Consider the following 18,201-nt stretch of genomic DNA (forward strand, 5'->3'; position numbering starts at 1 on the left):
AACCCCATTCATTCTCATTGCTAATTTTCTACTAGGCAAGTTCTACAATCTGACGGTACAAATGTTTATTATTATCTGAATATATGTTTCTTTAGTTTTTATTTTGGAGATACAAGGTTAACATTCGACAGCACTTAAGGTACGTTAATATAAAAGTATCTGTCAGCGCAGTGTCCTTCCTTGATATAAAGGGAGATGTCTATGTGTTGAAACACAATCGTAGCTATAAATAAGAACTCTTATTTTTCCAATGATGAGAAAAGGACCTTTGGCTTGTTAAAAGCTTGTCGTTATTTCTCACGGAACCAACATCATGGGAAGAGCTTCTATTGTCCTTGTTCCAAATGTTCTCTTTTCTCCCAAAAAGACGGAACCGAGAGGGCAAACCCCCCCCCCAGTCACTCCTCACACTCATCAACACAAGGGCCAGTATCTTCTGAACAGGGTCTCAAAGGGCATCGTAACTTCGTGAGCAATAGTTTTCGTTAGAATGTCGCTTTTCTAAACAAAATCTAATCGTTATTAATCCTTGAAACAGCTACAAGGAGGGAGGGAGGGAAACTTCATTTGCACACTGGTTCGAGCACTTTTTAATTTCAGTTTACCGTACAAAATGTAACCAAACAGACCCTTTACGGGTCCATTTGGTTACATTGTGTACATTCTGGAAGTGGCAGACCTATAAAGGGTCCATTTAGCTGAGGACCACCCCCAGGAAACTCCGCAAGGACGGGGACGTGCAGAGGGTGTTAGAGAGGCAGGGGCTGAAATTCCGGAACGGGCACTTTTGGACAAACCTAGCGAAAATAGCGGATCTGCAAGCTCACAGCGTGTCGTGCTGCCACGCGTTGAGAGCTTCTGGATCAGCTATTTTTGGGGCACGACCCCACACTCTTTATCTACTGGAGAGGCAGCGTACGACATATATTTCTAAAGAAAGATGCAAAACCAGTTCAGGAGAGGTCGCGGGAAAAAAAACAATTCTCCTGAACGCTGCCTTCGGGTACGGCATGGAAAGGAGCGGCATTTGCATTTCTTTCTTCCACCATAGTAAATGCTGCATTCATGGTCTGGAGAGGGCAGTTGTTTTACAGACGGGTAGAAAGGGCAGGGGCTCAAGCCCCCTTTGGTGTCTTATGTGTGCACGTGCCTGCTCAAGGACACCGTAGGGGTCTCCGCTAGACACCCCCCCGCCCCTCCACGTTGAGAACCAGCGCTGTAGTGTGGTGGGTCTTCTTTTTTTTTTTTTTTTTGGCAAAAGACGCGTAGTTATCAGTGGTGTCCAGCAGAGGGTGACTCTCCAAGCCGGACGCTCCCCAGGAAGGTGGTGTGGTTGGTCATGCTGATGAGGGTGTCGTCGTACACCATGCGTATAGAGATGCGCTGGCCGGCGCGCAGCAGGCTCACCCCAGCCGTGTAACAGGTGTTGAACTTGCGCTGGCCCGTCTCGATGCTGCAGGTGCAGCGCAGGAACGGCGTGGAGTCCACCATCACCTCGTAGCTGGCAATGTCAGTGAAGTTGAGGTAGTATACCTGGGGAACGAGAGGGCAGGAAGACATAAAATACAATAAGACCCGTGAACGAGTAATAGGACAAGTTCATATTGATGGTTTTACCGCTCGGTTTGAAATTTATAGGGATTGTGCGGTGGAATGTGGCCCAGTGGTTTGAGTTATGAATGTTAAAGTTTCGGCCAAGAGAGGGGCTGAGAAACAGAGATTTATTAAGTTATTTATTAATTCATGATTTAAATACCTCATGTTAAACATCGTAACGGTTCATGGCCAGACATTAAAAAAAAAAAAAAGAAAGAAAAAGAGAAGCTTTGTGTGACCGAACGGCTGAACTTAACAGCCAGAATGGCTGACTGAGGGCTGTAAAACGCTGCTGTCTCAACATGAGCTCTGAGCACCTCCGATGGTCCCAAAGGGATGCGTATGGGCCTGTAACTGTATATAGAACCAAATGGACCTGTGACCGCGAGGGTCCATTTGGTTCTATTTGTACGATCTCAGACACGAGTCCATTTTGGTTCTATTTTCTATGCTCTCTGACAGGGGTCCATTTGGTTCCATTTGTACGTTCTCGGAGTAAAAAAAATACATTGGGGTCCCAGAGATAACAAATTGTATCAAAACGGGGGTCTGTGGCCTAACGCATAACAAACTGGGTGGAGGGGGGTCCTTGGAATTCTAAAGGTAGGGAGTCACTGCTGTAATATACTGTATAAGAGTAAGGTCCAGGACCGTACTCACTTCTACCTGACTATATATGAAGTAGACCCCGTCAAGAAGCACCTCCAGCTCTCCGGAGCGAGAGTGCATCTTAAAGACGCGGTGGTGGATGGACACCGTCTTCCAGTTCCTCAGCACGCCCTCCGAGAGGTCTAGGAGACAGGACAGGAAACGAGAGGCTGCTGTCAATAAAGAAAGAACACTCTGATAGTTCTATGTTCTGATAGTGATCATCATTGCTGTAGGGTGTTTGTTCAGTGCACAGGAGTTCCCCCCCCCCCCTTTAGTGAACAAGAACACGTGTTTTCAGATCGAGATACCGATCTGATCCGATCAGGAGAGAGAGAACGCATACGGGATGTAAGACAGAAAAGTGAAATTGGAACTGATGACACAACATTGGAACTGGAACACTATACGATTGGAGCTGATTAATGGGTACTCTCTCCCGACGGAATGAAATTGGCAACCCCCCTGAAAATGTATTTTCTGTTTACTAAATAGCTGGAGGGATGGGAGACCCCTGTGAATGAATACACACAATGAATATATTTTTTCTTTTAACAACCCCCTGTTTTAACTATTAAAATATCACTAACGCTGATAAAAAAGTATAACTTCCGTCTTATATGGAACAAAGACAAGCATTCACATTTGTGTTAAGTTAGCTTAGTTAGTTACCTTTTACACATTACTAACCCTAAACAGCTAAACTATGCAGATTTTCACTCCTACTTTAAAGGAGCACATCGCCAATTTTCAACCTTCATATAATTGGTCCAAACTAATGTTTATTATAAGATGGCACAATTTCCTTTTTTATCCCAGGATGTTTGTAACCCATTTTTTTCACCCAGTGTCAATTGTTTATTAGCGTAATTAATCCTGGGTGCTACACTCCCTCTGCCAGCCTGGGGAGAGCAACGGACTAACCTCATGCTTAAGAAGGCACAATTTCCATCTACTCAATCTCTGTCTCATTGGTGGGCTCTGGACTGAACTGGCTGAAACCAGCCTACCTTTGACATCATCAATGGTAATAGAAACTATAGTGTTTCTCTTCCTGAAAAGTTAGCGTGCTGAAATAGAGCCATTGAAAAGCCAAACCTAACCTGCCTACCAACGATGTCACTGGTAGGCAGGTTTCTGAACTGTCCACAGCCCTCCTCTGAGACACAGAACGAGTAGACAGAAATGGTGCCATCTTATAATGAGCATTAGTAGTGCAGACCAAGTATACAAAGATAGGCTGAAAATGGGCGAAGTGGTCTTTTAACTGTTTTTCGGATAAAGAACCGGGTAGATATGCTAACAGTAGCCGAACATATAAAAAGATAAACAGAGATTACATTCATGAATTTAACATTAGCTTTCTGTCCTTACCTTCCCTTACTTGGATGGTGGTTTCCTGTCCTTGTAAATGAACCACTGCGGGCTGTGAAAAAACAATAAATAAGATCAAACACAATCGGTGATGAAACAATGATGAGTAATAAATGATCACAATTCCATTCAATTAGGGACATTCCACATGGGATACAGTTTGTGTTTAAAGATATGACGTACTATACCTGGAATTCCTTTGTTTTGACAGCCCCTAAGAAGAGAGGGAGAGAGAGAGAGAGATCGTCATATCGTAGCCAACAACAGAAAAAGGAAGAGATGACAGTTGAAACAAAACAGCCAGTGACATAGTATAAAGCCCTGATCACTGCATTCCCACACAATGTTTGACATCTTGCACCGAAATCACTTAATGCGATGACAATGAGTTCATTGATTCTGGCAGCTTGACCCCTCTTGTAGTGTGGGAAGGGGAAGACTTTTCTTGTGCAAGATTGCGTGCTGAAATCTCTGACTGTTTCTCAAACCAAGTCCAAACCTCTCTCAGTCAGTGGATTATTCACCAAGCACTGTGACTTGTTATGGTGACTGCCTCCAGCAAGTGAGGAGCGTCATCTAATTATTAAACTGGGCGAATGTAGTAGCGTGAATTTCAAAACTAGCAACACGTAAGCCCTGTTTTATACTTTGTCGCACGAGTGCGTCGTGCAAAAAAGCGACAGCGTGTCACATGCACTGTGAGCTTATAAGTTGCTATTTTTTTGGCGGTTCAAATCATCTTTGAACAATTGAACTACGGTATGGCACACACCACACAAATGACACAAAAGAAAACGTATATACCTGGAGTTCCTTGGAGGCCTTGGAGCCCTTGAGGCCCAGGGGGTCCGGGAGGTCCTGCTGGCCCCACAGCGTTGCTGCCTGGAATGCCAGGGATCCCCGGGATGCCCGGTGGCCCCTGGGGCCCCGGGGGGCCTGGCTGGCCTGGGGGACCCTGCGCACCCGGCCTTTTCCGGCCACCTGGGAAGGTTGAGAAAGAAAATAACAAAAGGGTCAGTCAGTCAATTATTTTTTTTACAAATCTTTAAAAAAGGCCAAGAGGGGAGGTTATAAGGGCTCAGTTTGGTTCGCTTGGGGTTTCCCGGAGGATAGAAGAAACACAGGAAACTGGATGCTTAACATTCACTGTGAGCCAAGACGGTTATTGGATTGCGATATTGGATGACATTGGCGGTGTGTTGCCGCTGAGCAGGCAGGCAGCAGCGGGAGACCTAATCAATGGCAACGGTGTAGAAGAAATTCAGGCTGGACTTCATATTACCTTTATTCTTGCCTTTCCTTCTCTCCTTTCCCGTTGATTCTGAAAGAAAACGAACAAAAACAAAGTGATTAAGGTTTGAAATGGTCTCCTGAACAATTATCATCTCAGATAACGTCTAGTGTATCCAGCTCGTTGCGTGTAGGTACACTAAACAGGCTACAATAACAGATTCAGATGTGCTTGCAATGAGCAATTGAGTGGAGGTATGTCAGTCTGTGGTATCTTCTAGTGTAGTAATTTGTAAGTGTGGTTTCACCTCCTCTGTATGAACAAGTGCCTTAAGCATTCACAGGCAGTGGAACTGGAGAAGATCATTAGAGAGATACTTCATCCTGCCAAAATCCTTTTCTTTGAATTAGGCCCAGATGGGGAATGCAGATGAAAGTGTGTGTACACGGCGGTGTGTGCGCATGTCTGCTTGACTGTGTGTTACTTTTACAGCTGCGTGTGTGTGTGTGTGTGTGTGTGTGTGTGTGTGTGTGTGTGTGTGTGTGTGTGTGTGTGTGTGTGTGTGTGTGTGTGTGTGTGTGTGTGTGTGTGTGTGTGTGTGTGTGTGTGTGTGTGTGTGTGTGTACGCGAGTGAGTGACTGCATGTGTTTCGGTGAGGGCATCTCTGTCAGTGCCTTGAAAAGACAGAATGCACTTGTGTGTGCATCTGTGCGTGTGCAGGGCTGTGTGCGCAGCTGAAGGAATCCTTTTCAAATAGCCGTCTCGCTGTTCTTGTGTTTACCATGTCATTACAACTACAAAGGCCATTTAACCTTAAAACCTCACAGTTTGAGACCCTCAAACATATGGCCGGCGTTTCTCCTCTGGGTAAATGAGTGGATGCATCCGCATGGATTTCTCTTAACGAGCAGCCCTATCTGGAATCTGGTGCCCGTTAGGAGTGCCGAGAATGCACGCACGTGTGTACACTTGTGCTGCACGCACGCACGTGTGCATACATACGCGCGTGTGATACACACACGCACGCGCGCACACACACACACACACACACACACACACACACACACACACACACACACACACACACACACACACACACACACACACACACACACACACACACACACACACACACACACAGATCTAAGGCTGAGATTACAAAAGCCTTTGTCTGTATGCTGTGAGCAGAGAGGAGAGACCTGGTAATGATTAGTGTTTAGAGGGCTCGGGACTTTACTGATTTATGTAGAAAGTCTCAAAGGTGAGTTTTTTCTTCTAATTTAAACACAATCACTAAACTTCCCCCCAAGTATTCAGTGTCACGCCACAGACGCTGGAATGCCTTGTGATCATGCTGCACTTGTTGCACTCAGACATGGGACTTCAAAAGCCTTGCTGTTTTATTTGCATAGCTCACATTCTAAACAAAGGCTACAAGAAAGTTTGAGCATATTGGCCATATGGTTTTCTGTTTTGGGCTATTGATTGTGATAAATCAAATCAATGAAAATTAATGAAAGCCATCAAAGCCTCTCTGCCTCCGAGTTGATAGCCCGTCAGCGTTTTCCTTTTTTAAATCGCCACCTGGTTCCCCCTGAAACGACTGCGTGTTCCACTAAAAGAAATTATGAATTTGTGTCTTTATCTTCCGACGGTCGCGGGCCAGAGTGACAACACTGCCGGTTCCAAGTTCCGAGTCTATACGGGCTAACTTCGATTCAAAAGATATTTCAGGGAATTGATATTATTTTGAGAGTGGGAAATCAACACAGGCTTCGCTGTCTGTTTCAAATTGGTGAAAAGTCTCCCAAACTCTGTTTGCCTTGTTAGCTATCCAAGTAATAATCAATCCCATTCCATTAAATCCTTTGCTCTATAAACCGAGCAACATTATGCGGTGGAGCTGCTTTGTTAAGTAAGCACCGAGCAGTACAAAATCAATTCCACAAAAAAGTGAGAAACCATTAACAAACTGTTTGCACAAAAAAATGTAAGAGCCTTAAATCCACCATAAGACAGCTTTTTGGATTAGAGCAAATCACCCCAAACAAACAATGGTAAGAGAAGTCACGGACCAAGTGTTATTGCTGGATGGATCCACTGTTAATTGGCTCTAAATAAACATAAATTACAGTACAGTGTGTGTCCACATGTGTCCAGCTGAGACGTTTGTTATTCTCCAGAAATGTATGGTCGATGTATTTAACCACTAAACCCTGTACTTTGTTGACTGGAGTCCCCCAGGGATCTGTATTAGGCCCTCGCCTGTTTTCCTCTAAACCAAATGTCTCTGGCAAAAATAGCAGCTCTACAAGCTCACAAGGCATCACGTTGTGACTCCTCGTCAGCCTGTAGATCTGCTACGGAACAGGGACACTATGGTTCTTAAAATATAAGCTACATACATTATGTATGGTATAATATATGATGTATTGACGTCAATGCAAGGTCTGTGGTATTGAAGCTCCATATTGACTGATTGGACACAGAAAAGAGCGATACACGTTGGAAGTCTGTCTCCTGCTTGAATTGTGTCATTGGAGCTTCACAGAAGTGGACGGGAGGTTTACTGTGGGGACATGGGGGCCAAGGTAACCACGGTCTCACAACCAAAGGAAGAAAGATGAAAGTGATGAAAAAGTGGTTGAACCATAAAAAGAAATGAAAAAACAAAACAAAATAAAGTCCATACCAGAGTCTGATTGTTTGCCTGGGCTCCGTTTTGATCGCTGAGTTATTCCTCGGCTGTCTTCTGTGGCGTGGAAGTCACTATGCCGGTGTAGTAACTTCTCCTGCTGAAAGAAGACAACAAAAATAAACACAAGTGAGGATGGAAACTTATTTTTTTTTTGCACAATAGTCCAAGACTGAGAGAGATTTAGCGGAGACGAAAACTAAATGTGAATAGTATTCTGGAGAAAGCTTAAGCGGATTAATGATTGTATGTAACAAAAAGAAAAACGTGATAGTACATTTTGAGGAGTGAGAGCCACATTACAAGTGTTCTCTCTATTCTTGGGGTATAATGTTTACACAGAGACAACTTGGGCCTTTTGAAAAGCTGCGAGACAGTGCCAACCAAACATACTCATTCGGGGCCAAGCCATTGTCTGTCCCAATGGTGCTGTAACCTATCCTGTAACCCAAGTCACTTTTGTCTGTGTCTCTGCCGCTTGAGACAGTCACCTGGGCACGACTGCTCTAAAATTCACCTTTTTATACAAAAGGAGGACATGAATTGTGGTTAATCTGAGAGTAATACCCCATTCATGTGGCACCTGGTTCCAACCCTATTCAGAAGTGGCATGAATAAGCTAATAAATGGAGGTGAAGAAAGGATCTGATGGAGCTGGTCTGAGCTCATCTCTAAAAACAGGAAGGGCTATGCTACAGCAGGGGGGTGTGTTCCCATGGGGGTGTGAGTGGCAGGACAAACCACATGCCTGTGTTCTTATGTGACTGGCTCTGGTCGACTTACATTCACATGAACTCCGCGGGACGCCCTGACCCCACTGTAACCGCCCGACACTTATGCAAACGCGACCAACTCCGACAGTTAAACGCTTTCGCCGCAAAACTCGACGTTCCCCCCCAAAAAACGTAGCAGAGTCCTATTGTTCAAAGTCACATGCTGTTAGAGAGCCAGTGTGTGATCACATCTTTGGGAGAGCTCCCAGAACGAGACTAAAAAGACAAAAGAAGCTCTACGCTGGTACACAACAAGACCACCCAGCCGCCTTTTCGTCGAGCCTCGCAATCTTAGGAGATCACTCTCGGTCGCACTTTGGAGTGTCAGGGTGAGTGATGGCAAGAAGTGTAGACATAAAGGCTGTCAATGGCTGAGGACAAATAGGCCCATAACTGTTATTGTACTGGACATCTGCTCAGAGTTTGTGTAACTGACATCTCCGGAGCATTGACACGTGCGGCACCGAAAGCCTGAATCAAATAATGATGAATAATGATGTATCATTTAATCCTATTGCTCGCCAATGAATCACCGAGCAGCAGGCTAGGCAGGCTTGCTGACGGACACTTTCACCTCTTTATTTCAATTTTGGTGCAAACCCAATTTGATCCCCCCAAACGACGAGGCCCTCGTCTCTCCATCTGTGACAGGCAAATAAACATAGTAGTTTAACCTCAATGGCAACAATGAACAGATCAGTCTACTGAATACGGGGTGACCCCTCGTTGTCTCTTTGTGTGGTTTTACGCTCCAGCCACTGAAAGACCCATAGGAAGACAGACAGGAAAAGTTATGTTTCGGGTCTTGTCTATACCTCAACTCAGATGTGGAACCCCCCCAGAGAGGGATGAGCTGTATCATGTCGAACACCCCCCCACCCCCACCCCACACACACACGCACACACACGCACGCACACACACACACACACAGACACACACACACACACACAGACACACACAGACACACACACACACACACACACACAGACACACACACACAGACACCCAGCCTCACCCCCGCCAGGGCTGTGTCAGGCAAGCTGAAAGTAGTTAAAGTCCACATCCCTGACCAGCCGCCAACCATGTCTGACCTTATAAGCACGGGAATTCCATCCTGATGCAGAGCTATGTGTTGGAACGGTTTATCGGCACACACAGGCCTCCAGATGTTCCCTGCGAGCAGCGACGTTCGCTGTTCATTTGGTGTGCAGGTGTCTGTCTCCACATCTTCACTCCAGCTGTTGGCATATAGGGGGGCTTTTTACCCCTCAAAGGGTTCTGGGTGTATGTTCGAGCATATGGCATCACACTTTCGTCTGTTCTGACAGCCAAACACGATTTCCAACGGCCAATTTTCGGGGCCCCGAGATTAAGCTCCATCAAAAAAACACAAAACAAACAAACAATCTGCTAGGCTACTACCAAGCTAGTACGTTGTTTGGTGCCTTAATCCATTGAGACCTGGAACGCATCCATGTCACGTTAGCGTTAGCGTTTTAAACATTGTTATAATTTAGCTATTGAAAAATAGCAGATCTACAAGCTCATAGCGCGCCACCGAGTGGCGCGCTATGAACTTGTAGGTCTGCTATTTTTGAAAAATCGTTAAAATGTGCCTCAAATCTTTCCAAAAATTGTCATGATTTAGAAAACTTTTTTTTTTAAATTTCGACGTCAGGCCTGAATGGGTTAATAAACATTACATGGAAGCTATAAACAGACGGGGGGAAAAAAAGTCAAAGTTCACAGGAGTTTCTTTTTTCTCCCGCCCTATTATAAGACTGCCTTTGGAACCGTGTGGTATTGTTTGCTTCATTTCATGCCATTATAGTATTTACAGCTCCTATACCCTTCAAAGACATGCGGAGTTACAGTAAATCAGGATGACAATGTGTTGGTATGTATGCCAAGTGCCAACTATTGAGTAAACCTTTCATTGTTCAGCACGGGAGAGGGAAAAAAAACTATTAATTAGAGGCCCTTTAAATCTTCAAAGTGTGTGGGGGGTGCTGCTGCGCGCCGAGGACATGCTTCCCCGTTGCTCCGAGGATATGACTACATTTCACTGACTCCAGGGATGTGCAATTTTGTGCTCGCACGGTTTGTCCAACAAATGGGGGGATGGGGGGGGATTATCACTTATCAGCTTCAAATAAAATAATTATATATATATTGCCAGGGTGTGCAACGTCTTTGACCCGGCTTTGCACTTGGTCCGCCAAGATGATTCAGTCTCTGTGGTGCTTTTAACTCATCTGCCTTTGGCTCCAATCACACCTTAAACAACATCGATCAACTCCTGATAGGAACGGGGCGCGTTCCGTGCGTGTGTGTTCATACGATACTGTTGTTATATCTGATCATGCCCTGGTCACAATTAACTCAGATGTTGATGGGGTTGACAGCACACCCTGGCGCCCCCCAGCGCATGTAGGCTGCCGAGGACGTTATGTCCCATCAAACTTGACTCTTTTTAATAGCTGTTAACTAGACTCCAGATGTTTCAGCATCTGTTCTTTGTGAGACTTTGAAGGCAAACATCAGAGGAGAGATTATTTCATATACTGGTTATGAGAAAACGCTTAAGCTTAAGTAATCGACAGTGTCTGAACTAAAGGCAGCTAATCATTCTTCTAAAACAAGTTTTTTTTTGATTAACTTTTATTTACCCTGTGTTAAGAAAGACAAGAAAGACACTTGCTGTTTTTTTTCCAGCAGGGAAGGTCCCGCGTTCACACCTGGAACCTGACCAGTGCAACGCAACCGCAGTCTTTCAGTGCTGGGAATCTCATAGCTCCGTTGGACAGACAGCTGGGCTTTATTGCCTTGCTCAAGGGCACATTAACTGCGGCTGTTGAAGGGGAAAGTGTTGTTTGTTCTCTTCCACAGCCCAGATTTCCCCCAGAGGGCCTGTAGACTTAAACCCATGACCTACCACCATTCGCAGGCTTATTTCTAAGGCATTCTTCTCGGCATACGTATACAAACGGGCATCTCCTGCTTATTAGGGTTATCCTCCACTAAAGACATTCTGAGTTGACTAAGAGTCATAGGGATTTGTCCACAAATTGATTTGATTGATTGAATCAACAAATGAAATAATGTTTACTGCATACAATCATGCAGAGCAGCCATTTCATGTTGGTGACGTTGAGAACTGAATTTCCCAATGACAGTTGACTACTGGTTAGTTAAAGTTATAGACTGGCAGAATGAAAGGATCAGGCCTAGATGTGTTGTAGCGTTTACAAGAGACATGCATGTGGGGGGGGGGGGGGGGGGACGCAGAAAAACCAACAACTACTAAATCAACTAATAAAGCCTTGGTCTGACGAAGGCCAAACCAATTGATTAGTGATTAACTATCGAGGAGACGGCCCTAATGCTTATGTATGTATAATTATGCTGCATAATTATGCTGCATCCATCACAATCTCTCAAAGCAGAGCACTGGATAGATCCTAAACGGTAACTTAAGACGTCATCTATGTGGCGGGTAAGGTCCTGCTAGCTGGCAGTTATATCAAATGACACACTTTGCTAAGCCATAACAACGGAGCCATAGCAAATTTACAGGCAATCCAAGGAAACATATTTAATTATACATGTGAGCAGGCCACAGATCTATATGCTGTAGACTGAGAATTGAAGTACAGTAATAGGTTTCTGTTTTACATTTTAGAAATTTGACCTTTCACTACCTGTGTTGATAAAAAAACCCAAATGGAAATACAGCATCTTAATTACGATGCTGTGAGTATGTTAACTGTGTTAGATTTTGGAGGCAAAACACTGTTTAAGTAGGGCATGACAACTGATTTTCAGATTGTCTGAGTTTCTACTAGTTTTATCCTGTTGACAAGCATATTATTGAAGAACTGTGATTACGTTGCCAACATCTTTAAATCATTAGTCTCAAAACAGATACAATGGATCAAAGACAGAGATGTGTCATCGACTTGATATTTTCACATCGTGTTAAGATGTGCGTGGATCAATATCCTACTAAAAGGGTTCAGTCTTTTTCAAGTCCGGGTTGACAATCTAATTAGACTAATCCTCCAATCCATTTCATTTGTACTTTACAAATCACTTGAAGGCGTGGTGTGGCAGAGTCATATCAAAGCCTAATGTCTCCCTATGGCCGAGGGGGGGAATCCCCTTTGTTTGGTTTCCCACTAGGCAGGAAACCCGGGTTCAAATTCAGGTGGTCACATTGGGGACTCATCCATTCCGGATTGGGTTTCCCGGTAGGGTTGGGCGGAGGTCAAGGGGGGGGGATATAGCAGAGTAGCCCTGCCTGTACCCCAGGAGCCTAGCATCTCTCTTCCCCTGAGCAAGTAGAGGTTTGGTTTGAATCCAGGTGGTCACATGGGCATACTTTCAATTGCCTACGAAGGCGTGACTGGATTGGAGGCCGAGGACCTCAGTGTGACCTACCATACACTTTCTTATGTAATGTCCATTCTCTGTTACACTAAAAGCAGATCTGGAAATGCTTCAAGTGCCAGTTTAGGCTCCAGAACACTTCCACCTTATCTTGGTTTGCCACAAATCCTGCCTTCTCCTGTTCCCTCTCTGGCAGTTGGAGGAGTGCTGAAATGCCAGTTTCAGCAGGAAAAACACTTCGCTACCTTTGCCTGTCTCGTCACAAATCATGCCTTAAGTTAACTCTGCATTCTCTGGCAAGATGAAGAGGTATTCATTTTGGCAACTATTTTTGTTTTTACTTAAACTCGACTCGGATCAGACAAAAATATGCCACCTTGAAATTCTACGGCTACTTGTATCTCTTCAGAAGTATGAGATTAACATTTGTTAACACGCAAACAGGTATTCAATTTACTGAAACTGTTTTACATAAGGATTTATGTTGCATTTAGTTGAAAAACACAAGCAAGTACTCCCTTATTCGGTCCCTACCATCCTTTCACAACTTCTGAGGTCTCTAACACTGTTAAAAGCACACCCTACCTGTATGCACCAAGGCAACTTGTAGCATTGGGGCAAATATAGATCCTGAGCTTGGAGTTTTATTAGCCATTAATTGCTTGAGATCAGGTTTATCTAGTCCTTCCAACAACAAGCAAAAGACTTACATGGTTCATAAGAAGGTATGATCTATAGCTAATTAAATAAGTTATTTCTACATTTTGTCGACTAAAGCTAAGCAAAAACGGAAAGAAAAACATAAGTCCTAACAGACAAACAGAGTTTGACATTAAAAATAAATTATTTACATGAAGTAATCATGGACTGCTTTGCATCCTTTCAACAACTATCAGAAACATTGTTCCTTATAGGTACATTTTTAGTTTTACACTCAGTCAGGATTTAGCCATGTCTTGAGACATAATTCTTCAGGTATTACAGATTCATATTTTTCCATTGTGGAAGCTTACTCTCCCCATCTCTCCGAGGGCCCCACCTTTTTGGCTTCTTTATAAAACTTTTACCCACAAAGCAGCATGACCTCATTCATGAGCAAATGCTCTCTTTGCGCCTCACATCTCTAACACTTGAAGCTGTTTAGGAGGAGCACTTACAACCAGAAATACCAGAGGAACTATGGGGCAGAGTTACTGTAGTAGTTGTCGAGGCTGATCCGTGCTGGACACCAACCAACCCAGTGAAAAGTAACGAAACTCCCATTTTCTAATCACTGGGCGAGAGTGTTGCCTGCCCTGCACCCAACCCACCCTCTGTGTTTTGGCCTCATCCATCCTTGCACAAGTGTTTGGGCTGTTCTTTCCTCATGAGTCTGGAGCTTGCAAAACAGATTGGAGTTCTACCCTGACTCTGCCCTCCCAGCATATAAGGGACAGGGAGACAGCTGGTGTCCTTCTCCCTCTGAAGTAGCATATGAGAATCAATACAGTATTAAAGAAAAAGCAGTTTATGACATTTAGAAAGCTTTCTTTCCAATCTATTTGTACTTAAGATTTATTTTAGTTTAACCAGAACTTGGAATGTTTGTTTGAGATTACACTGCTATACATTGTAACGTCTCATAATATATTTAGATTGTGGTATGTATGTGTAGCATGTCGTGTGGATGCTTGTTTGTTTGTTGTTGCTTTACCTATGTTTGATTTTTTCCTTTTGGGATTAGTCTTTGTTTTTCTATGCAGACTTTTCGTATTCAATTATTCTTGATTGTATACCTGCATATCACATTGAATCTCATTGATGCTTCTGACGTGCCTTTGATGTCGACTTGTGTGAAAAATCCAATAAACAATGTTTAGGCCTATAAAAAAAAATCTTCAAAGTAAATGTCTCAAAAGCTAACAAGTGCGGCCTCTACGTCCAAATGCCACATGCTCCTGTTTCTCCAACTATGTAAACTGTGGGATGTGTAATCAGAGTTGTTTAATGCAGACATCTGGGTAGGACAGCATCACAGCGCTGTTAAATATTTACAGCTGGGCCACAGTCTTTCACCTCATGAAGCATCTCCATCTGGGCTGAATACCAAACCCATCTCAATCGGGTTCAACCGGGAAAACCACCACTATCTAAAATAAGCTTAGCAAAGGACATTGTGGGGCCTAAATGAAAAGGCCTAAATGAATAGGGCCCTCGGGTTGCCTGCCTCCTTATGACAGGAAAATGAGGCAGAACTGGGATCTGGGATTTGATCGTCAGCATCTTTGGTTGCTTTGCCAAAGATGCCACAGTGTCAGTGAGTTATCTAAAGACGACTTGACTGTAGCCTGAATTATTTTAACCCCTCAAAAGGCGCTTGCCATTCAATAGAAGCAAGGACCATCAGCACTAAAATTATGAATTCAGTTACCCGCTCCGAATAGATATATTGGCCTAATCAATGGTTTCACCACAGATTACATACGAGCTAAAAAGGAGCAGGTAATGCAAAGGATTGTTTTTTTTTAATGAATTAAATTGGATGGGGTTAACAGTTAACCTGAGGCGCAGACGAGTAAAGCAGAATAAACATTTTGATCAGTCCAGTCCAGTGCCAGAAAAGGAAACACATGTATGTTAGATGAATCTGGCCGTGGCCCAAGTAATGTTACCAAGTGCCCGGCATCCAGCCCTGATGAATTTACATCAGCCCCCGGGCGCTGCACCTGCTGGTAATTAAGTACACCCCCCCCCCCCCCCCCCTCCCTCCCTCCTCCACCTGCTCCATCACGTACACCGACTGACCCCATCTGTGTGAATAAGATACTGTATGAGGATCATAATCCATGTTCTATGTGGATCACACAGTGATCTGTGTGGTTTGGAGCAACTAGGACAAGACAGCTTTTTTCCTTTTTTCCCCTTATTAACTAACTTTTCATTAGTAGGCCTTTCCCCATTTGTCGGACCATAGTCTACACCGTTTTCTGGCAAGAATTTTAAGAGTTGAACATTTTAAACTCTTCAACTTTTAAGAGTTGACCCCTTGGCTCAGTTGGCTTGTACTACAGTGTCTTACTACACACCACTGGTTGTCAACATCAGGCCCGGGGACCACCAGGGGTCGAATTGAACCTTTACGGGTCTGTAACTCTGAGTGTACAAATGGAACCAAATGGACTCGTAAGGGGTTCATTTGTACACTCTCAGTTCAATGAACCAACGCAGATGATTTTAGTTGGCGTAAATTACATTGTAATTATAGTCGATTACAATGTAAATTGGGGAACATGGAACCAAATTAACCCGTAAGGGTCCATTTGGTTCCATTTGTACACTCAGTTAAATTAACGCAAATGTGTAAATTACAGTGTAATTACAGGCAAATAGTGTAAATTGGGGTTCCAGATTAAAACATGGTTTGTTGCCTGTTGTGCATATCAAACTTTGAAATTCAAAAGTTTGAGAATCACACTGTCCTACACAGTATAGTATCAGAGGCAGACACACAGGCTGACACAGCTTTGGCCAGGTGACAGCAGCATGCAGCACCACAGCCAGGGTTTATTCTAGCCAACCCTCCTCCTTGCTGTAATAAGTCTGAATCACACGCAACGCGCGGAGAGCATTACTTATTCGCAAAATATGTTTGAGGCAATCTTGACATGGAAACTGATCCGCAAGCAGCAGCACCTGAACTGTGCGGTGTGCGGAAGGAAGGAGGGGGGGGGGAAAGGGAATCATTATTTGGACAAGCTACTGTAAGACACTCTGCCCAGAAAAACATGCCATAACAGAACACACTACACAACCTGACACCCGCATTATGGAACAGGAGAAGTGAGCAGAGGTGAATCAACACGAAACATGTCTCGTCTCCGCATTGATCGGAATGGAAACAATGTCGAAATGCCTACTGGGGGGCTTCTTAAATCTCGGGTTGTGGGATGGGGAAGATGTTTACCTCTCCTCCGTGTCCCTCTCCTCTTCCTCCCTCTCCTCCTCCTCCTCCTCCACGGCCGCTGCTGCTGCTGCTGCTGCTGCTGGTGCTGCCGCCGCTGCTGGACGTTGAGTCGCTCAACGCCGGCTCGGCCATCAGCTCCGCTCCGCCCAGTGTCAACATCGCCGAGTCCCTTTTCTGGTGGAATATTTCCCTTTTCACCTCGGACCGCAGATCCAAATAGCAGACTAGCGTGACGGCGTGCAACGAGAGCGACAGCATGAATAATCCCAAGAAGATCAGACTCGTGGTGCTGGTGGTGATACTGCTGCTGCTGGTGGTGCCGGCTGTTGAACTCCTGCTCTTCATGCACTTATTGTTGCTGCATGTGCACGGAGGGGGTCTGGGCATCACTTCGTCCGCGAAGTCCTGCTTGGGAGAACCATCGCATGCCATTATCGGGTGTAGAGAGCAAAAGTACAAGTACTTTTATTGATTTATTATTATCTCGGCATAATCGGGTCGTTTGTGTTGTCTTCGTGCGAGCGGGTCTTCATGAAAAGCTTATGAAAGATCCGGACGGCGCCTACATAGGAGCTCATAGGATAGGTGCAGCCCTGCAGTCAGGTCGGTGGTGGTGGTGCAAACTCGTTCGTGTATCTGTAGTAACAATGGAGACCCGCCTACGAACACTGTGATTGGTTCGGGTCAATTACAATCCAGGGCATAGGTTCTCCATAGATAAATGTCTATGCGGGGTTTGCCTCTATGTTAGTCAGTGTTTTAGCGACACCTACTGGACAAATGTAGTTTTAGCAAAAAAGCTTCTGTTAGAGTTAGACAGACAGACCATTCACAGGTTTTCTAGGAGTTCTCTCGTATTTCCCCACATCATTCTGGCTTCTTCATTTATGTGGCCGTTATTACATGTATTGTCTGAATCACTGACGTTCTTTTGGCCTGCATGTATAGCATACGCGTTTTTATTTTCCCCCACACGACACACGTGTCTTTTCATTGTTTAATAATAGTTTGTGCGTGCGTGGGACCCCCAAAAAATTACATATATTAGGCCGGAGACCTTGACATTTTGTGCCAAGGACCTCCGTAAGCGGAGATGTTTGTTGTTAGATCAGATTTAACACAGAAGTCAACTGACAGCTGTCTATAGGCTACTGTAGGTGGGGATATAACAGTGGCGAGAGTGAAACCTATGCAGTATGATGTGAATATTCATTCTTATTCTCTCACAGGGCTAACTTCTACTGTAGCTGGTTAAATAATCGTGAAATTAAACCGTTTCCTGGTGTTGCTGGGGACCCCCTGTCCCCAGGGCCCACTTTGAGAGCATAATTGTTGATACATTTTGTTTACCTATGTGTTTTATGTGGGTGGGGGTGCCAAGTAGGCTATTTTTCATTGTCATATTTGTTTGCCACTTTCTTTGTGTTGTGTGGGTGGTGTGGGGAGGTGGGATGCAGGGAGGGCATGGATGCTGTTTGTGTTCCTCCTTGGCCTGCCACCGAGATGAAAAATGAAGTATAAATCTCAATACGGTAAATATTTCACAATATT

The 18,201-nt window shown here is 44.4% G+C and overlaps 1 protein-coding gene across 1 annotated transcript; it reads right to left on the minus strand.

The window, feature by feature from the left end:
• Positions 1–577: 577 nt before the first annotated feature.
• Positions 578–17,245, minus strand: eda (ectodysplasin A). The gene is made up of 8 exons (XM_079500247.1): positions 16,651–17,245; positions 7,542–7,644; positions 4,901–4,939; positions 4,423–4,599; positions 3,807–3,832; positions 3,619–3,670; positions 2,257–2,387; positions 578–1,533 (listed from the first exon to the last, which is right to left on the minus strand). Exons 1-8 carry the CDS (start codon positions 17,080–17,082, stop codon positions 1,273–1,275), a joined length of 1,221 nt encoding a protein of 406 aa, XP_079356373.1. The 5' UTR covers positions 17,083–17,245; the 3' UTR covers positions 578–1,272.
• Between the last annotated feature and the right edge of the window lie 956 nt (positions 17,246–18,201).

The sequence above is a fragment of the Electrona antarctica genome, assembly GCF_951216825.1.
Source record: "Electrona antarctica genome assembly, chromosome: 1".
Taxonomy (NCBI): domain Eukaryota; kingdom Metazoa; phylum Chordata; class Actinopteri; order Myctophiformes; family Myctophidae; genus Electrona; species Electrona antarctica.

Coding starts and splice junctions, on each gene's coding strand:
- eda (XM_079500247.1), bottom strand. CDS start 17,082: ATGGCATGCGATGGTTCTCCCAAGCAGGACTTCGCGGACGAAGTGATG. Junction 7,645..16,650: donor GAGAGGGACACGGAGGAGAG/GTAAACATCTTC, acceptor GTCTTCTTTCAG/CAGGAGAAGTTACTACACCG. Junction 3,833..4,422: donor AGGCCTCCAAGGAACTCCAG/GTATATACGTTT, acceptor CTCTCTTCTTAG/GGGCTGTCAAAACAAAGGAA.